The sequence below is a fragment of the Microtus ochrogaster genome, linkage group LG1 (assembly GCF_000317375.1).
Source record: "Microtus ochrogaster isolate Prairie Vole_2 linkage group LG1, MicOch1.0, whole genome shotgun sequence".
Taxonomy (NCBI): Eukaryota; Metazoa; Chordata; class Mammalia; order Rodentia; family Cricetidae; genus Microtus; species Microtus ochrogaster.
Window position 1 is genome coordinate 45,436,044 of NC_022027.1, and position 21,699 is coordinate 45,457,742.

At 41.7% G+C, this 21,699-nt stretch overlaps 1 protein-coding gene and 1 non-coding gene across 3 annotated transcripts; one reads left to right on the forward strand and one right to left on the reverse strand.

Annotated features, from left to right (window-relative positions):
• Positions 1–734: 734 nt before the first annotated feature.
• Nup54 (nucleoporin 54) lies at positions 735–19,978 on the reverse strand. Of its 2 annotated transcripts, XM_013350911.2 has the most exons (13): positions 19,817–19,978; positions 19,079–19,240; positions 16,172–16,255; positions 15,928–16,080; positions 14,001–14,227; positions 11,572–11,759; positions 9,256–9,452; positions 7,991–8,045; positions 7,509–7,602; positions 4,887–4,994; positions 2,949–3,068; positions 2,581–2,691; positions 735–1,501 (listed from the first exon to the last, which is right to left on the reverse strand). In XM_013350911.2, exons 1-13 carry the CDS (start codon positions 19,881–19,883, stop codon positions 1,373–1,375), a joined length of 1,695 nt encoding a protein of 564 aa, XP_013206365.1. In that variant the 5' UTR covers positions 19,884–19,978; the 3' UTR covers positions 735–1,372. The 2 variants fall into 2 exon arrangements, with proteins under 2 accessions (XP_013206365.1, XP_005359560.1); XM_005359503.3 differs by lacking the exon at positions 19,079–19,240 and having other exon boundaries at positions 19,817–19,976.
• Positions 14,939–15,068, forward strand: LOC113457541. The gene has a single exon (XR_003378096.1).
• Positions 19,979–21,699: the final 1,721 nt, after the last annotated feature.

Sequence of the window (21,699 nt, forward strand, 5' to 3'; positions counted from 1 at the left end):
GAACACCAATTTGAACATTTACATTCTACAATTTCTAGGTGATGACACCTCTAAGTGTCATCTCTAGATGCAATTTCTAGATGATGGGCTAGGCATGCTTTCACACACGTGATCCCAGCATTCAGGAAACCAAGGCAGGAAGATGGTGGTGAGTTCATCCAAAGCTACGAAAGATGTTGGAGCCAGCTTTGGCTATGTAGCAAGAAACTGTCTCAAAGAAACAAAAAAAGTATACTTGTGACCCATAAAAAAAAAAAAAAAAATGGGAACAACCAGGGAAGAGTGGTGTTATGTTCGCATGCCACACACTCAGCAGTAGCGACTAAAATTCTAGCAGCCAACTTGGAAAGAGGCTTTACAGTCTCTACCTTTACAATGTAACCTCCTCTGCTTCCTGAGGGGTCTAGACATAGCCCTTCCCCCACCACTCGGTAGTACAACAGCAAAATTCACCGTGTTCTCTTGCAACGCCCCCGGTGTAAACCAAAGCACCACATACAAAGCACAAACATACCGTAGTCACAGCATCTGTAGAGGTGTCAAAACCTGTGGTCCAGGTGTGTCCTGCAGTCAGAGTTGTATTTAAAACTGGCGGGCTGTGGACGAGTCCTATGATGTCATACTCAGCCATTGTTGTCAGATGTTAACATGAGGCTCTTCATCCTAGATGATTTCACTTGTTATACTCTAGTCAAAATATGACAAGTCCATAAATAAAACACCAGAGGACAGAATTACATAAAACTGCAAATTAACAATTTATTTTAAATTTCATTTTTAGAAATAAAAAGTTTGCAAAAATGGTGATTTTTGTTAAATTCTAATTGTTTAGGTATGTTCTGTTAAGTTCCAAATAAGTAAAATAATATAAAAATATATCTTCAAGTCTTCATAGAACAAAAGGAAAACCACACAAATCATTAAATACTTTGGAATTTTCTTTACTTCCCACTGCTGATCTCACAGATATAAAATGCAGATATGCATTTAACTCTGAAGCACAGTCTCCGCAGCATGTAGTTACGGTTTATTTTGTTATGTAGGAAGTAGCTATGTTTCATTTTGCGCTATGGAAAAAGGGACTGAAGAATAACCTTTATACACCGTGACCATGCTTAGTGCTGCTGTACAATGTACAACAGTGCATATACTCTGCGTAATCGTGTACTTTTAAGTAAATATAGCTTTTAGATAAAAAATTTTCAGATTCTCTTTGAAGAGCTTTGTGGTGTCCATTTCAGATTTAATTTCTCAGGAACCTCAAACATGCCAGCGAGGAAGAGGATTCTTTTTCCCGTCCATGTGGTCATCGTACGGAAGGCCTGATGTACCAAGATGTGCTTTATGAACCTCTGAACACGTCTGTAAATGGTCAGCTAAAGACACCACCTCTGCTGTGGATGGTTTCATTCAATCCATGTTCTACTAGTTTTATATCTTCTAGGTCATCTTTTATGATGCTAATCAAGTGGCTAAGGCCTTCCTGTTGTTGTTTCAAATGCTAGAATGAATTAAGAAAATAAAACATCAGTGTGCTACCCACAAAACAGCACTAGCGACTATATACAACAAGCATGCAGCCAGACAACTACCACCAGCACGTATGTCTACCATGTCTTTAGATGTGTTCTCTGGGTTTTTAGACTGGCCTCCCGAACTCTGGACAGTGGATGTGCACTGTCCACTGCTGTGGTGCTAGAGAGTGAACCCAGGGCTCCATGCATAGCAGGCAAGCACTCTACCAACTGAGCTACATCCCCAGTCCCAGCTTCTCAATTTAATACACAGACAGATCATTCTAGATTACAATAAAATGCAGTTGACCTTCCCACTGACCTGAGTACCCTTTGACACATCTATTATGTGGACAGATTCTGGAGGGAGGACATTTGGCTCTTTTACTATGGCATAACACTATGTGGGCATTTTCAGTGTACAGAGATGGGTACATTCACATCGTTGGGCACTCTGCCTCACAGAAGGGGAATCATACAGTACCTGTCCTTGTATGACCACATATTTCAAGGTCTACCATTTGTTGCATGTGTCAGAATTTCCTCCTCTTTAGGAGGAAGTCATACTGCACTATATGTGTTTGTACATAGGTGTATAAATGTCTTTGCAGATCCCTGATTTCAACTACAAGCTGGAGCATGGAAGCTTATACCTTGAATCTTAGCACTCAAGTGGCAGAGGCAGACAGATTCTGAGTTCAAGACCAACCAGGGTTACATACTGAGACCTTGTCTCTCAAAACAGATGGAGAACTGCCAAATAATATGGCAATTCTACTTTCAATTTTGTTGTTTCTCTGTGTAGTCCTGGCTGTTCTGGAACTTGCTCTGTAGACCAGGCTGGCCTTGAACTCAGAGATCACTTGCCTCTGCCTCCCAAGTGCTGGATTAAAGGCATACGTACCCAATGCCCAACTACTTTTAATTTGAGGAAGCAATGTTTTTTATATTTTATGATACTTAAAGGTGCCTGAAGGTTACAACTTCTCCATATTCTAACGAGTGAGTATTTCTGCTGTTGAACAACAGCCATCCTGATGGGTATGAAGTTGTAAGCTGAGCTCACCTGCTTGATTTCTCGTAAGAGGTCCGCATCTATGTAATACCTTTCTTCAGACTTCACAGCTCCAAAGTGATTCTGCATCCTGATCTGGGACATCAGTTCATTTAGTCGACCCTAAAAATGAGCCAGAGACAAGCGCTAACAATCACAGCTACTACTGAAGACGGATGTTTGAAAAGAGAGCTCTAAACCATCAGTTAAAACTCCCAGGTCTTTGATTTGAAGCACTAATGCAAGCCAAAAGTATCGCGACTGGGAATTTATTTTCAGAAGTTCTAATCAGTGCAAATAAATGCTTAAGACACACTGCTGCATGTTCCTGTTCAGCTACCCCATGCAGCCTCTAGCCAGACTGACCACCAAGTGCTTACTTTGAACTGAGTAGGGGCATTCAGTTCGCCCTGAATCGTGTCTAGCTGAACCCGCAGCTGCTCTTCATCAGCCTGGATCGCGTAGCCGCTCTTCCTTTGAATCTCCTGTTTGATTAGGACCTGTAAAAGAGAAGACACCGGTACGAACCAGTAGACTACTTTTTAAAATCAATTATGGACTTGCTGATAGGCACTGGCTGAGAACTAACAGGGGGTACTTTGAAATCCTAGCACTTGGGAGGCTAAAGCATGAGGAAAAGGCTGAGGCCAGCCTGACGAAGGAGAGCTCCAGGCCAGTCTAGGTTGCATAGCTGAGACCCTGCCTCAAACAGTAAAAAAGAAGGAAAAACAATCCTAGTGCTTTATGCTTACACTGAAGTGTTTCTATATATCTGCCTACATTCCAATTAGATTTTCTTTCTTTCTTTGTTTTGTTTTTTCGAGACAGGGTTTCTCTATAGCTTGAGCCTGTCTTGGCTCTTGTAGACCAGGCTGGCCTCGAACTCACAGAGATCCGTCTGCCTCTGCCTCCCAAGTGTTGGGATTAAAGGTGTGTGCCACCACCACCCGGCCAATTATATTTTCTTATTAAAGAAAATATCTTTGTATAAAATGTACCACAGTTAATCCCAGCTGTGTCCACAGTGCTAGTTACAGGAACGCACCACAACACCCAGATCTAGTCAATTTCACTGTAAAGCTTTCTGGTCAAGTGAGCATCTTGCCAATGTCTGAGTTGGGTTAAACGGGTGAGTGGCTCCCGAGAGACATGACAAGTCTCTGTAGAATGACAAAAATATCCTAAAACTGAAAACACACTCACAGATGGTGTATCATATCCTTTGAGTGAGGTAAGTGTATGATATATGAACTATACCTCAATGAAATTGTTCAAAGAGGAAAAAAGCCATAAATATTTTTCCTTGATTTAGGAAGATTAAAGTAACACAAAAAATAGCTTTTTATTACTTAGACAAAGTTCAACGATGAAAAGAGCTACACTGCGGGTCTCCACGTGGACTTTAGTAACTCTCCCTCTGCTCTCCGACTATTACCAGCTCCTTCACTTGCTCTAAACTACTTTTGGTGATCTCTATTTGTTAGAGAAAATCCCTTATCTCCCCTGGGTTTCAAATCTGAAAAATGTATACCATCTTTTACTACTTAGGGCTGTTTCTCTGGTTGGACGTTTCCCTCTGAGAGGGTTATTCATTCTGATGGCCGTCCACAGATCAGCTTTTTTTGTCTGTCCACAGCTACTCTGAATGTATTGCTCGTTTCTCACCTTTCTCTTACAGGTGTCAAGCTTACCTTGATATTTCTAAAATTTCTTAACAGTGAGCTCAGATTTTTTTTTTTTTAGTTTTTCGAGACAGGGTTTCTCTGTAGCTTTTGGAGCCTGTCCTGGCACTAGCTCTTGTAGACCAGGCTGGCCTTGAACTCACAGAGATCCGCCTGCCTCTGCCTCCCGAGTGCTGGGATTAAAGGCGTGCGCCACCACCGCCCAGCTGTGAGCTCAGATTTTTATTTGATATTTTGACAAAGGCTTTTGAATCTGGTCTGTAGCAATTGTTCTCATGGCAATTTATGATTTCCCCTTCTGCTGCTGTCCCAGTCTGTTAAACTGGTGATTGGTTTAATGTCACTCATGGCCACATTCTTTCCCTGGCACTAAAATATGTGCTATACTTTATGGAGCCAGAAGTTGCTGATTTTATATCTTCCCTGTACCAAAACTGTTTATGACCCCTCGTTACTAAGGGGAACTTTAAGAATATTTTTACCCTTATTTCTCACCCTGTAGGATCTTTTTTCCAAATTTTTATTGTAGGATCAACCCTACAACTTGGGTCTTTTTCCTGTTTAAATAACATTCCTATTTGGCATGTATATCACTTATAACCTCGTATAAACACTGGGGGAATTCCACATTATTACCTGTAAGGTTCTGTGGGATAGATCCATGAGCTTCCGCTTGTACTGTGCTATCTTGGCCATAGTGGTAGTTTGATTCTTTTGTAGCTCACTAATATCTTCAGATATGATCTGTTAAAAAGACATGTTTTTGAGGATAAACCAAGTGGGGCACGATAGCTTTAACAGGCAAACCTACGTGTGCTAGCCTAATTCTCAGATAACCCTGAAAGCCATCTCTCAAAACATTAGCTTCACTTCACCATTTTAGCACTTGTAAATTCCTTTTTATTTGTGTGTGCACGCCTGTGTATTTGTGTGTGTGTGTATGTTTGTGTAGGTGCACTAGAGTCTAGAGAGGGCACTGGGTCTCGAGAGGGGAGCTGTGTGCTGCCTGGCACGGGTGTTTGGCATCCAGACTTAGTCTTCTGTGCAGTGCAAGCTCTTGACCGCCCAGCCCCATGATTCTGTATTTTGTTTCCTTCCTTTACATGTCTAAAAATTAAAAAGCACTATTCCAAGATTTCTTTAGAGCTTTCAGATATTTAGTGATGAGGCAGCATACTGTGAAAACAGGAATATTTCAGAAATAAGGAATTTTAAATAGACCCAGGCTTGACTGAAAAAAATTAGGATCTGTGAGACACTGTTGGGTTTAGGGTTCACAGACAACCAGTATGAAGTTGGTGGAGCTGGGAAGAAAGTATACTCCATATCTTGATACCGAATACCTGGAGGGGATAATCAGAGCAGAGAGAAAAAGGAATGAAATAAATCCAAAAAGTGAATATGTGAATATATTTTTTTCTCCCCGGCTAGTGATGTTTTTTTGTCTGACCTAAAATCCTAACACTTTGCCCAATGGTATGTTAATGTTAACAAGGCAGACTTAATTTGTGTGTGCACATGTGTGTGCTCTGAGAGTACAATGCACATGCATGTGTGGAAGCTGGAGGGGTAAGCTCAGGCATCTTTTCTTTTCTTTCTTTCTTTTTTTTTTTGAGATGAAGGGTCCCCTGGAATTTGTCCAGGAGCGTCAGAGACCTGCCTGTCTCTGCCTCCCTAGCATGGTCTAGCATGCCTGGCTTTTTCACCTGGGCTCTAGGGACTGAAATCAGGTCCTAATGCTCAGCACTTTAAGAATGGCATTATTCCCCAAGTCCCAAACACGTTACAATCTTTCCATCACATCAAAGCATTCCAGCCTATGATCGTCCCTAGCATAATTAATTTCTATGCCACTGGAGTGTTAAAGAGGAAGAAAAGGTTGGATAAGTTATGTTACTATTCCCACCTATGTAGATCACCTTTGTTTGGGGTGGGATAGGGGACACACTCGGGAACTGTCATATACTACACAAGCCCTCTACCACTAAGCTATATCCATCAGGCCCCTTTTCCATTTTATTTTGAGACAAGATCTCACTACATTGCCCGGGTGGGCCTTGAATCAACGCTGCATCCCACTATGGCCTTGAACTTGAACTTGCAATCCTCTTGCCTAAGCTTCCCACATAGCCTCGATTATAGGCCTGTACCACCAGTATAGCCTCCATTACTTTTAATGAAACACCAGGACATTAGTGAGGGGACAAAGGACAAACTTAGGTTGCTGTGTGTTATCACCCAAATTTATTTAAAAAATTGGGAGGCAAAAAAAAAAAAAAAAGGATGTATACGATTTTTGAAGAGAATATCTAAAAACTAGTTCGAAGGACATCGACAACCTCAACGTTAAAGAATGAAATGATCTAACATCAAGAGCCAGTCCTTACCAGGTGCAGCGATGCGCAAACACCTGGAATCTCAGTACTTGGGAGGCGGAGGCAGAGGAATCAGAAGTTGAAGGTCATCCTTGGCTACTCAGTGAGTTTGAAGCTAACAATTCATTTTATGGTGATACTCATGAATTCAGCGTGTCCAGCCTAACATCATGAAGTGTCTGGAAATTGGACCACAGAGAAATCATGCTGGAATTTTTGGGCAGAGAAACACTAAAAAGGAGGAATAGCTACATGGTGATATTTGCAGGGCTCTGTCCCGACACAGCCACACAAAGGCTGGATGAATGTAACAGGAGAACTGTGTCCAGAGAACTCATCACTTTATCAGCAGTAAGCTCGCTCCTGTCTGATGAAATTGGAACTGCATGCAGCAGACATGGAGGTCAGCTCACAACACCCACAGTTTGTTTAGTTTTACAAGTCAATCAGGGTTGGACTTGATAAATCCTTGGATTAAAAAAATAATAAAAAGAGAGATGACTTTGAATAAATCTAGGCTATAAATCTAAACTCATAAAATACATCAAAACAAATCTACAGGTCAGAGGTTAAGAACTCTTCCAGAGGACCCAGGTTCAATTCCACACACGCCAGTCTTTAATTCCAGTTCCAGGGGATCTGACGCCCTCTCTAGCTTCCAAGGGTACTGCACAATATGTGGTGTGCAGACCATATAGGTACCACTTATACACATAAAAATAAAGAAACAACAGTGTATGTGCAAGGCTGCTATCACAAAGAAAGCTGGTACAGGAAGCTGTTATGTTCTGCTGTGTACGAGTTCCCCTAAGAAAAAACAGTACACACGGGAAAAACAACTCCTAACTTTTGTTATGATAGAGAATGCAAAGCGAATGCTTACATCTAATCTGGTCTGATGCTGCTTAGTCATCTGGTCTTGAACCTTCAGTCTTCGAAGCAGCTCTTTGAAACCCACCATGGGTACAGGAATTAATCTAAAAATGCAAGGTTGCTTTTTAGAACTTATAAAACCAACAAGATGTATTTTGTAACAGACCTCATGAAATTTACAAGGAATTTCTAAATCCATGGCATTGAGATCAACAGTTACCATGCTGTTTCCAACCTCCTTATTTAACAGATTAGGAAACACGGTTCAGTCAAAAACTTGCACTCACTGTTAATGCAAATGTAACAGATGACTAGGATCCAGGTTTCCCCTCCTTGCCTAGTCTCACCTCATCTTGCTGCCTTCCATGGCAGAACTGTTTTAAAAAGCAATGAAAATAACTTTTCAAATGCAAGAATACAACTAATAGCCCATGTCTGTTTGCTTCCTTTCTGGTAAGTACCAGTCTGTATATAAAATAGTGATACACTTACTTTTCAGAATCGGGGTTATCCACCTTGGCTTGTTCCCAAATAATAGGATCAACACCTACCACAAACAAAAATATTCTTATAAAACATGATTTTCTGTGTTTATATTTGTATGGGAAATGCTTTCTTAAAATTAGAGTTCAGAAGTTATAATGAGGAATTACTTTTAAAAAATATTCATTATAAAAATAATTTTATAAATATGAATTGAAAGGAAGTATCTGCAGCAGATAGTAAAATACGTCCATCTCTAGCACACAAAGAGAGCCCACATAAACAAAAAGTGCAATGACTCGAACAAGAAATGAGCAAAGGACATAAAAAGGCTATTCTCAGGTATGAAGTTATTCAACCTGTCATCAGGAAAATACAGACTAAATATTAGTTCTTTAACTAGCTTGCTGATGTGGGGAGCATAATATACTACAATTGCAAATACACTTGGTAGAAGGCTCTCTGAAAGGCATTTGCCAGTGAGCCTAATAAACCTAACACACAGGTCTCACTGTCAGAATTTTACTGCAGTGAACTTGGTGCGGAGGAGAGCCTATGTCCCTAGGCTGCCCTCAATCTCACCATGCAGTCCAGGTTGTGCCCTCAATTTCATGATCTGTATTCTATCTCCAAGTCTGAGATCACAGGTACCAGAGATCTTCTTCTAAAAAAACTAAATACTCACACGCTCTAAGGTAAATTTCTACAGATATTAACTGCTGCTTAGTTTGAAGAGGTGAATGTATAGAAACAATATTGAATTAAGTAAGGCATATCTATAGAATACTCTAGTGTTTAAATAGAATAAAGTTCCTCTTCAAGTACGAACATGAGAGACACTAAGAAATCTCTGATTGAAAAGGCAGGCGGCAGCCGTGTGTGGTGCAGATCCTTTCCCACTCCATGCACATTTGCCTACACTTGGAGCAGCAGAGTCCAGCACTACTAACAGTTACCGCTACTAACAGTTACCGCTACGGAAGGGAGACAAGCTAGACTTACCAGTCTACTTAATTAGGATATCTAGATTCTTTTTAAGCATTAACATATTTAAGTAAGTAATTAAAGATAAAAAACCCAAAACACTTCAAATGACTATCTACAGGCAGATAGGTTAAGAATTATTTTTGTCATTTTCCAAAATTTCTAATGTCTTAGTTATATAATTTAAACTTACAACTAACTAAAACACAATATTCAAGAATACATTCCAAACAAGCAAACACACGACAAGCTCCCGCACTAATAACCGCCTAGCCAGCTACAGCACGTACCAGCAGGAGGGTTCTGCAGGAGCTGTTTGATCTGAGCAGGGGACAGCTCTGTTCTGGTCATAGAAAGCGTCACCCCGAGCTGCTGCAGCTGTGTTTTAATGTTGGCTTGTTCAAAGTGGGCATACAGCGTTGTCGCTGGGACTCTTCTCGAGGTGCCATTTGGAGAACGCTCAACAACGTAAATGACAACTTCTGTCCTGGAGGCAAACAACCAATTTATCACACTGACTTCATGACCCACAGTGTCAGGAGCCATTTCAAGCCTCCCCTTTCTCACATCTCACAGGGCCTTGAAGTAAAAATCTTGAGACAAGAAAACTTAAAGTTAGCCAAAAACATTACGGGCAATACGAGCTGACCTTGGAGACTCAAGCTCTGGAAAGCAGCACAGAGCATCTTCAAGGCTTGCTGCTTATCACTAACAGCAGGTGTTCTAGCCACTGACCTTGCAACTGCCCTGCTTAGCTGCCAAACTGCCCCACTTGGTTGCCTAGCTACCGAGACCCCCCCTTCCCTTCCCCCTTTCCTCAGTTCCCCCTTAAATACTCCTTTCTGAGGAGTATCTAAGACATGAAACTTGCTTCAATAAAGGGGATGTCTTGACAAGGAATACTGCTTGGCGTCCGTTTCTCCCCCCCCCCCCCCCCGTCTTTCAGATAGTGCCTCTTCAAGACCCTGGAGTAACTAGGACCTGCTGGGCGGGTCACCACAGCCACAAATGTCTGAAAAGACTGATGGCTGAAGTCAAAAATGGTTTTTACAAGAGTAAAGTTTTTTTATTTGTTTTTTTTTTTAAATCTTGAAAGTACGGTTCATTTGTAAGTCATCTTAAATAACAAAAACCAAAACAAGGTAGGTAAATAAGATAAAATTTAGGGGGCTGGAGAGATGGCTCAGAGGTTAAGAGCACTGACTTCTCTTCCAGAGGCCCTGTATTCAATTCCCAGCAAAAACACATGGTGGCTCACAAGCATCTGTAATGAGATCTGGTGCCCCCTTCTGGCACGTAGATGGAATACTGCAATAAATCTTTAAAAAAAAAAAACTATCTCAAAATAAAAGAATAATGCTTAAGGGCTGGAAAGATGGCTCAGAGGTTAAGAGCACTGGCTATTATTTCAGAGGTCATGAGTTCAATTCCCAGCAACCACATGGTGGCTCACAAGCATCTATAATGAGATCTGGTGCCTTCTTCTGGTGTGCAAGCATATATATAGGCAGAACATTGTATACATAATAAATAAATCTTAAAAAAAGAAAGTTTTAAAAAAAAGGAATAATGCTTAAAAAAATTAGAATTTATTTTTTGAGAAGATTTGCTCAGCAGTATATTTCTCCATCAAATGTTTCTTACTGTTCCCTGCTCCCTAGAACTAATGACTCTTATGATACTGCCAAAACTTATGGGCTGCCTGTTGCAAGCAAGACCCAAGAAGTACAACCTGAGTCAGTCACTGGGTATTACTAGAAATACTAACGATATAATTCACCTAACCTTAAATATCCAAAAATAAGTATCTTGCCACCAAGAAGAAATGAAAGGACGAGGGAACTAAAGCAATCACACTGTTCATGAACACGAGCAGAGTGCACAGGGTGGACACGGGACTGCATCTCTGTAACTCCAGCATGTGGGACTGCATCTCTGTAACTCCAGCATGCAGACAAGGCAGGAGGAACACTCGAAGTACAAAGTGGATGGATAACCAGCACTGCACAATAAGACCGTCTAAAACCCATTAAAAACAACAGCAACCAAAACCAAAACAAGCAAAAGGAGTCAGTTATTAAAACGCTCCAGTAAAGCTTCATGATGTGGATATGTTTTATTAGCATTGGTTAATAACGAAGTTAATTTGGCCAATAGCCACAACAGAGCCGGGCAGAAAATCCAAACGGGTATAAGGAGAAAAAGGGTTGGAGTCAGGGAGATGCTAGCACGTGGCAACAGAGATTAATAGGAATGAATTAATTTAAGATGTAAAAGCTAGTTAGTAATAAGCCTGAGCCATCAGTCATTAGTTTGAACTTAATATTAAGCCTCAGGGTAAATATTCAGGAACTGGCAGATGGGAGGGAAACACAGTTATAGCTTCAGTCTGCATGCAGCTGCAATGCGCTCTGCCGTTTCTGAACAAAATCTACATGCTAGTATCTGCAAAGTTTATCTGATAAAAAATCCAAAACAAAGAGAACAGAACTGTTCGACACTTCTATAAATTTGTAATAATCACCAACTAGAGATAGCATTCTGCTGAGATTTATGTTTCGGCAGCAGCGAACCCACAAGGGAACAACCCGCACATGTTTACTTACTGATCATCCGGCAGGGTCTTAATGCCCTCCACATTGACAGTCAGGGTCTGGTTTCCTCCCAAAACCTTATGCAATGATTCTACTAGCTGCTGCTGCTGGCTTCTAATGTCTGCTTCTTTCTTGTTGAAAACTAAAACCACCAGTCCATCTTCATCTTTATTATTGGGCATACAACTATAACCTACAGCCTGTGAAATGAACAAAAGTATCAAAAATACATGCAGTCCTTACACGAAATGTTTAATAGCTTAGCATTTGCTAAGATTATGGAAATGGCAAGCACTCTGTGGGACACCACATGAGCAAACTTCATTTCCCTAAACTAACATAAATGTAAATTTCCTCTCCAGTATAGGAACTAAAGAATTTTCTCTGGAAGATTTTGAAAGTCATTAATTTTCAGAGGTTTCTTATATATTGGAACAACTCATATGTCATACATGTAACTGCAGAAGAAGGTGACTCATGAATCTTTACATTTTAAAGAAACAATTCACAAATACAGTATGTTTAAGGTACAATGACACTGTCAAGATACTAATGATATCAAGAATGTCTAGTTTATGACTATCTGTTATAAAACTATGAAACAGGTTATTAGTGTAACATTAAATGAATAAAATACTACATATTATTAAATACAAGGAATTGCACATTGCTAAAAATAGCTTATATAGAACACTTTGTCCTTTGTCACCACTTACATGTAACTTTTAAAAAAGTTCATTCATGTGTACATTATACATTTTACTATGTATATTATATAGCAACTTTTAAGAAAAGTTAAAACATTTAAGCTGATACTTCTATGTTTACTACTGTATTATCTTACTGCCAAACAACAATATTAAGAATTTCAACTAATGATTCAGGTGATATAGAAATTAAATAACCCTAGTGTGCAAAGCTAAACTATAAAGTACTCCAAACTCTGAAACTTTCTGGTATTAACATGATGTCTCAAGTAAAAAAAAACTTCTACACCTGACCTTATATGATGGGTCACAGCACACAAACACACTAAAATTACTGTATAAAATTACCTTTAAGCTATATGTACAAGCTGAAGTTACATGAATCAATTTCCTATTTAGAAGAGTTCCTCAAGGTATGCCATTATATATAAATATTCCAAAAATCTGAAAAGTCTAAAATCTAATACTTCTCTGGTCCTGAGGTGCTAGGGTGAAGTTCAGTAGCAGAACATGTAACTATGACACATGAGGTTCTTTCTGGGTTTGATTCCTAAGCATCACCCCCCTCCCCACCCCCCATACCTTTACACTCCCCAACAGGCAGGCTGAAGTACAAGCTTGATTGTAATATATTGATTTGTTATGTGGACAATACACTGTCAGCTGTGTGTGGTGGTGCAGCCTTACCATCTCAACACTCAAGAGGCTGAGGCAGGAGGATCATGAGGTTAAGGCCAGCTTGGACTATTGCAGCAAGAGCCTCTCTTCTGTTTTTCTTGGAAGAACAAAAAAATAAAAAAAAGGAAAGAGAAGAGAGATCATATATATATGTATATATATACACACACAAAACCAAAAACAAAGAAAGAAAAACAAATGGTCAAGTAGAACACTCCCACTGTCAAATTTCAATGAAATGGTTGTTTATAGACAATGAGGCAGAACAAAGAAAACGGCCATTACTGTTTTAGCGCCTTTGGCACCCAACTCTAACAATAGTAACAGGTTCCACATGCCAAGGAGAATCCGTGCACTGCCTGGGGTAACTTCCCTGACTAGTCAGATGAACACAGCCTAAGTCTGGTACCCTTTAAAGTGACAAGCAGACCACACTTCCTTTTTTGCTTGTTTGTTTGTTTGTGTGTGTATGTATGTATGTATGTATGTATGTAAGGGGGGCCTGCCATGTATTTAGGTATGTATGTATGTAAGGGGGCCTGCCATGTATGTAGGTATGTATGTATATAAGGGGGCCCTGCCATGGCATTCACAGGGAGGTCAGAAGACAACTTTCGGGAGTCATGTGCTTTGGGTAGAGTGTCAAACTCAGATCATAAGGCTCGGCGACAAGCTCCTTCACCCACGGGGTCACTACAGCCCTGGGTTGTTTGTTTGTTTTGAGATGGAGTCTAAGGTAGCCTGGGCTGGTTTCCAACTTGCTCTACAGCTGAGGATGACTTGACTTCCGGCCCCTCTATGTCCACCCCTGAGCAGAGATTCAGGGTGTACCACCACAGCCATTGTTCCTCCTCTACCAACACCTTCTTCCTTAGTCCTATTGTGGCTGTGTGGTCACTCTGAACCATACATAACATTTTTCAAAAATCACTTTAAATTTATAATTTTTATTTAAAATAAGTGTAGCCATACCATTCTTAAATGTCATTTTAATCTAGAAGTTACTATATCTCTTATATTCACTCTTTAAATGAAGATCAAAGACACAACTAATACCTTAAATCGGCAGAAGGGATTTTCCTGTGTAAACTCCACGGGAGGAATGTTATTGTTGAAATATCCTTTTCCTGTTCCCCAGAAAGCCTGAAGCTGGTTCCATTTAGCCAAAATGGCATCTCTCTCATCCCCCAGCAATGTCGGAGCAGAAAGCGCACTGGCAGTATTTATGAGCTGGTTGGACTGCGCAGGAGCCTGTGTAGGCTGACTGAAGAGACCACCTAAAGCTTAGAAAGGAAAAACAACAAAAATACAAGTCCAGAAAACTTAGATTCAAGGAACAGTGCATAAACCCCTTCCCAGCTGTCATGTCCTAACTTGGGAACAATTTGTATACTATCTTACAAGTGAGTGAGCATCCGCCAAGGAAACTAAGAGGTAAAGCAAACAACCGGCAGCTGCCCACAGCCTGAGGCCGTCAAAGAGGAGCAGACTGGAAACGGCTGAAAGGGCCCATTAAATGGGCAACAGCTTGTGGGATGTGCACTTTAGATGCTGTTAAGGTCTTGCATGTCACTGACCCTTCAGTAGGGCAGGACAGAAGGCATGGCTATCTGAGCAAACAGCTCTACAGATGCTCTGATAACCCAAACTGGTGGCACAGTTAGAAAACAGATCGGACTGCTGAGACCTGATGCTTGAGAGACAGGGCAGCTGACCTAGATAAACAGAGCTTTAAAAATGAAACAAGCCAGCCGTGGTGGCATACACCCTTAATCCCAGCACTCGGGTGGCAGAAGCAGGTAGATCTCCGTAATTTCAAGGCCAGCCTGGTCTACAAGAGCTAGTTCCAGGACAGGATCCAAAGCTACAGAGAAACCCTGTCTCGAAAAACCAAAAAAAAAAAGAGTGCTTGTTGCTCTTCCAGTGGGTCCATGTTTGACTCACAATAGACCAAAGTAAACAAAGTTTAAACGCATGGTAGCCTAATTTTAAAAAACAGGACCCAGAAGGCTGAGGCCGATGAAGTAAGATTTTGCTGACACACTCCTAGGAAAAAAAGAGCTGGAGAGACAAGTCCTATTGGGGTGGGGGGGATCACAGGGCTAACTGTATTACCCAACATTAAAAACAACAACAACAACAAACCAGAACCACATAAGTAAGGTAAAATTTGTTACAGATGAATTTCAACAAACAAATGCAAGAAGAATCTAGATGAACCTAACTCCTTAATCAGTAATAAATAAACTGATCTAAGTAATGATTACCAATGACTGCTAGAATCATTACAAAAAATTAGATATTATATACCTCTTGATAAAGAATATATGACATTGTCTTACAAATAAAAAAAATTTGAAACTATCTATGTAAATAAGCCCCTAAATCCCACTCAACAATAAGAGATTGACAAACACTATGTTTAACCACGTAAAAATGAACAGTAAAGAACTGGCTGAAATCCTCTGAAAGACAAAAGACAGGACTTCTTCCATGAACTGATAATATAAAAGAAGGCTTGCAGAGATCTAAGAACGGCAAAGCTAAAGAGTTATGTTGACACACTTGAGTGACAGAACCACAGAGAAATGAAGAAGGCCGTAAGAGATGGGACAGCAGTCCCTCCAGTGGAGCAGTGCCTATAAGGAAACATGGAGCTGGCTCAGGGTCTGCCTTGACTTGACAAGAGTGTGCCCATATAAATAATACAATAAGTTACACCGTATACAGATTTCTCCAATTGTATCACTGTTAGAAATGACAAAACTTTTAACGGACCGACCGCAAACACAGGGCCCTTACATCCTAACCGTGCCGCTCCGGCTTTCCCTAACTATCAATATCACGCACAAGCATGAAGAGCAGCTTTTGGAGTTCCTTGGAACCTATTCATAGTCCTTAACACTAAGACAATCTGCACTTGAAGCCATGGTGCTAGCTGTTATGGCCACAACTTTACATCTGAAGATAAAATTCTACTTACTAGTTTGCTGCTGCTGCTGCTGCGGCTGCGTATTAAATCCTCCGAACCCCAGGCCGGTTCCCAAACCAGTACCTAAACCAGTACCAGTTCCCGTCGCTGTGCCAAAACCAGTACCGAAGCCAAAACCTTTGTTCTGAGTGCCACCGAGAAGGCCTTTCAAGGAAAAATCAGAATCAGGTAAGTTAAGAACAACGTTTCTAGCATCTCCCGTACGTCCTTCTCCAGATGACTTCAGCCCTCTTACCTGTGCTGCCCGTGTTTGTTGGGGCAGAGAAGCTGAATGCAGAGCCCGCAGTTGTAGTTGTTGTTCCAAATCCTCCAAACCCACCTAATTTAAATAAAAATGATAAAACATAAAGTTTCTTTTGCGTACATAGAGGGAATTTCATCTTCATTTTTTTTATAGTTGCTAAATACAAAGAACACATTGATCTAAATTTTTTCTTTTTTGCAGCATCATTAAAAAATCCTACACTATTACTAATACACTGCAAGAAATAACTGATGAAGTATTTTAAATAGAAATAACAGGGTGCAATACATAGTCCTTTTAACTAAATGGGTAACATGATTAAAAAAATGTTAAAACTTTTGCCATAACTGTAAAATGATACAGATGTACCTTTAGACTAGCTATTACAAATTGAAGTGTCTATATGATTTTGAGTAACAAAATTAATGAGACTAAGCATTTACTGACAATAGAGTTGTTTAAAAAGTAGCTTTGCATCAGGTAGTGGTGGCCTTTAATCCCAGCACTCGGGAGGCAGAGGCAGGCGGATTTCAGTGAGTTCAAGGCCCTGGAAAAGCCAACAAAATAAAAAAACAAACTAGCATGTAATGGCAGCAGATGGCTTTGCCAGCTTGCAACCTTAATTTCCATAACTTAAATTACATCTACATTAGCTCACGTTTCTCCTTAGTCTGTGTGCAACAACTTTTCAAAGGAAATACCAACAGGCTTCTTTCCTCTGTAAAATAACAACGTCTTTCTTGAAGGAGGTAAAGGAAAAAAGTGGAGGAGCGGCAGGAAAGGTAGTCAAGGCTACTATGGGCCTCGGAGGCACATCATGGCAACTGATTTTACTATTAAGTAAGTCTAGAAACAAAATAATCTTGACATATCTAACAATAATGACTAGAATGAAATGCTAGCCCAATTTTTAAAAAAAGTATCGGTAGTAGTTACCTATTTATAAATATGCTGTCAAAGGCATTCAAAACAAACATCTGAACCATAAATGCTGGGTTCTGAGAGTCTAACTTGAACCTCACTTACTTCTTGTAATAGAACAACCTCATGAAGACTGCAACAGAGGACGGGTGTGGCAGCGAGTGTCTGCAATCCCATAGAGACACAAAATAATGAGGATGGGCTACATAGTGAAAAGATGTCTCATAAATTTTTAACTAGTTTTAATCAATTTTGTGGTGCTGGGATCCTGCTAGGCAGGCAAGCACTTCATCACTTGGTGAGTCTCCAACTTAAAACAATACAATTCAGATTTGGAAATTTAGTGCACAGGCTGTTGCACACAGCTAAACTTTTTGATGCAACACCTAAAATAGGGTTTTGGTTTTTTTTTTTTTTTGGTTTTTTCGAGACAGGGTTTTTCTGTGGCTTTGGAGCCTGTCCTGGCACTAACTCTGTAGACCAGGCTGGTCTCGAACTCACAGAGATCCGCCTGCCTCTGCCTCCCGAGTGCTGGGATTAAAGGCGTGCGCCACCACCGCCCGGCAACACCTAAAATAGGAAGTACTGTCTTTAGTCCCCCTTTATCTTCCTACTTTCAAAGAATAACTATGTTATCCTAACTGGCTACAAAATAAAAACACTAGTCAGTATCTTATCGTGTTTCAAATAACCAAAAATGCTTTATTAGTAAGAGTAGACCTGCATGGCTACAAAAAATTTAATTTTATAGCTTTTTGTTTAGGCTGTTAATTAACATATTTGAAAGCCATCAAAACACAATTTTATTTGTACAACTCAAAACTCAACAGTGACAACTTCAAACGGACATGAAATCAAGCAAATACAAACAGGTTTATTTGTTTTTGAACATGGATTTGCTTTATTCTGAAACATAAATTTCAAAATAAGGTGTGTTTTGCCCAGTGCCAATTTTAAGCAAAGTAGAAAACACAAACCCAGCAAGCGCAGTGCTCTGTAAACACTTGTAATACATCTTTATCTTCGGCATGTTCAAGTCTATGTCACATTGTCTTCAGCTCAGAGAATAAGGCGGTATACACAATGTGGAACCAAGTGAATGGACAAAATACCTGACTGTCCAAGTCAGCTCAGGAAGTAATGTTTACCAAATGCATATAATTGGCATGGGCAGAAGTGGCATAACATAGACTATGGACGATAAATTCATATACGAGCAGCTGAGGGTCAAGATGTTTTCAAGGGTCACTTTACGTTGAACTCACATAAGCCTACTTTAAATTGGGACATTCACACCCATTATAGTTGTGTTTTGAAAAAATTTAAAGATCTTCAAACCTGCAGATTAAAAAAATCTTCATAATTCTCTTTTTGAGTGCAAAGATGTCTAGCCTACTTTTTAGAACTCAATGTCATCTGGTAAATTAAAATGCTCATGGAGACTTTCCCAAAAATGTAGCAAAGAATTGGAGATTCTTTCTACGGTTACATCTCTTATAGAAATACATACTAACAGTTGAATTAATGGAAGAAAACCAGGTCACCGCTGTTCGTATAAGATTTGTTTCTCTTGGAAACACAAGGACAATAAGATGAAATCCCAATGAAATATGTATAAAAAATGAAAAATGACTGCAGGAGTCCAAGAATCCCAGGGAACCACTGAGCTTATACTGTAGCTAATAATTTGAAACACATTCTAATCCAAAATAAATTCCATTCCAAATTCTTATTTTGAAGGTGTACTCTGTATAATTAAATGCAAACCCACAAATGAGAATTCTAGCTCTCCAGGCTTTCTAATAAAAAAAAATCACATCTTTTAAGAAAGTCAAAACTTGATATACACTCAATTTGACCACAGGAAACAAACCCTTCCCTTATTAGACAAGTGCAATCCCCCCCTCCCCAAACTCTAGGAACATTCTTGGACTCCAGCCCCCGACCCTCGTTATACACATGACCCGCAGTATCTACCTGCACTCGTCAGACTGTTACCAAAATTGAACGGAGTCGCCGAGGTGGTAGAAACACCGAAATTCCCAATATTAAAGTTCACTGCAGGGTTAGCAGTTAATCCGAAACCCCCAAAATTAAACCCACCGGCGGTGGAGTTGGCAGTCTCAAGCCCACCAAATCCTGATAGACGTGGAGGCAGAGAAACAAAAATTTGAAAAGGTGAGAGGTGGGGAAGAGAAAAGGAAAAGAAAGCAAGATAAGAATTACAAGAATCAGCAAGAGGCTTCACAGAGTGGATAAACCTGACCGGCACCGGAACCGGTTAAGAGAGCCGAGGAGGTGGGGACAGAGAGAGGAGCGAAGGGCACCAGGGGCAGGGGCCAGCATCCCCCAGGCTGGGGAGGGGACGGAGGGAAGCCCCTGGACCGGGAGGCAGAGCCGTAAGAGGGGTCACGGGGTCCCGGGAAGGGAGAGGGGCGTCGCCTCCGGCCGGCCTCTCCCGGGCGGAGTCCTCGGTGGCGGGAAGCCACCCGGCGGCCGGGCCACGCGGGATGCGCGCGCCGTGCGAGCCCCAGGCCGAGCCTGAGCAGCCTGCGGCCCTCCCGCCTCCGCCACCGCCGCCGCCAACCCTCTCCAAATGTCCCCAAAGTGTCCAGCGTGCCAGGGCGACCCCGGACCCCCAGCCGGGTGGTATCGGACCGAGGGGGCGGGCCCAAGGCTTCCGTGCCTTGGAAGGAGGTCCAGGGGCTGACTCACCCGCGGGTGCCGCGGTAGCTGCAGAGGTGCCAGAAGTGCCCGAAGGAGCCCCAAAATTGAAAGCCATGTCGCGGGAGCAACGCTTAGGTTGTCCCGGGCTCCCGCGGCTCCGCGCTCAGTGCTCTCCGCTCTTCCGGCCGGCCGGGAAACGTCGGGCCGCACCATTAGTTCCGCCTCCTTTCGGGCCTAAGAGGAGGAGGGAGGAGCCAACCAAGGCCGGATTATGGGGGAGGGGGTACAACGAGAACGCCTCCGTCCCGCTCACTTCCGGGGGTGTGTTGTGGCTTCACGTGGCGCGGGGCGTCACAACAAAGGGGAGATGAGGGGCTGCTGGGCGTGGAGTGTCGCCTGCCAGCTCTTCGAAGCCCCCTTAGCGAGGGGATTCCGTGCGGAGACTGCGAGCAGAAGGTGTGATGCTGCTGTCCTTACCACCGAGCTGGGGGCCTTCCCGGAGGACGTGAGGACGGAGCAGAAGAAGCAACTGAGAAAGAGGCATTTAGGAGTGACAGAAAGATAATGTGGATGTAGCAACACGTGTGTTTACTACGTGGCACGCACGCTAGTCCCCATTTGTGCATAGTTTAACTTAATCCCCAGCTGCTTCTCAGACAGTTTACCACTATTGTTATCCAACCAGAGGGAAGGCTGACCCGAATGAAACAAAGGAGCCTTCTAACTGCTAAAACCTGTGCCCTGTGTTGCTCTTCTGGGGGACATTTAATCCTCAACCCCACAGAGAAGATTTTGTTATTGACTAATTCACACGGATGAGATGGAAGCGTCCCCAAAGTCAGTTCGCTGGCACATCCTGGAATCTAATTTGGAACAAGGTTTTTCCCGACATTTTCTGAAAGGGTTAAACTCTGCCACTTTCACAACTGAATTTAGGCTCCAGTTCTCTGAGAAGGACACACAGGTGTCTTTTCCAACAAAAGGCCACGTACCTACAAGGCCCTTGGATTCAGGCGGGAGGGAGAGAACAGAGGGCCTAAGTAGTGTCGCAAGGACAAACCCCTTCTGAGTTTCGTCCAAGCTTGTGTAGACGCGTCCAAAAATAATAAGACTAAACAATAACCTGGGTGGTGGTGGCGCTTGCCTTTAATCCCAGCACGTGGGAGCCCGAGGCAGGCGAATCTCTGAGTTCAAGGCCAGCCTGGTCTACAGGGCGAGTTCCAGGACAGCCAGGACTGTTACACAGAGAAACCCTGTCTCAAAAAACCAAACCAACCAACCACACAAACCCAAAAACAAACAAACAAAAAAAAACCCAAATCCAAAAAAAAGAATCTAACTAATCATGTAGCTGTCCCTGAAACTCCCCTTGGCTGTGCTTAAAAGGGGTCTACATGTCCCTCTTGGGGTCGTCACCGGTTTTGTACAGGTAAATGACCCCACAAGCATGTTGGTATAATAAACAATCTTTGTCCTTGCATACTATTTGAGTCTGGGGTCTTCCTTCAGTGTTTCTGTGAACCCTATATTCGTATAAGTATTTATGGTATTTTGAGTATATATTCCTACCTCTAAACTTTCTTTCACATCCCACCCCTCCTATTAGTTTCCTTTGTTCCCCAGCGGCTTTATTTCAGTTTTCATGCTACGGGTGTGTGTGTGTGTGTGTGTATGTGTATTTAAATTTAGGAATCATAAATGAGAAAAATCTGTCCTTATGATTATCTTCAGTCATACCCATTTTTGTGCGAATGACGTAACTTCAATGCTTGTGGTTGAAAATCTACACCACCTTTTCTTGATACATCCTTCTGCTGTAGGGCAGCTAGCTTCTTTAAAGATTGTGACTAGTGCTCCTGTCGACACTGACAGGCACGTGTCTCTGTGATTTATCTAACACGGAGTCCTTAGAGGCATAGCTGGGGCATGTG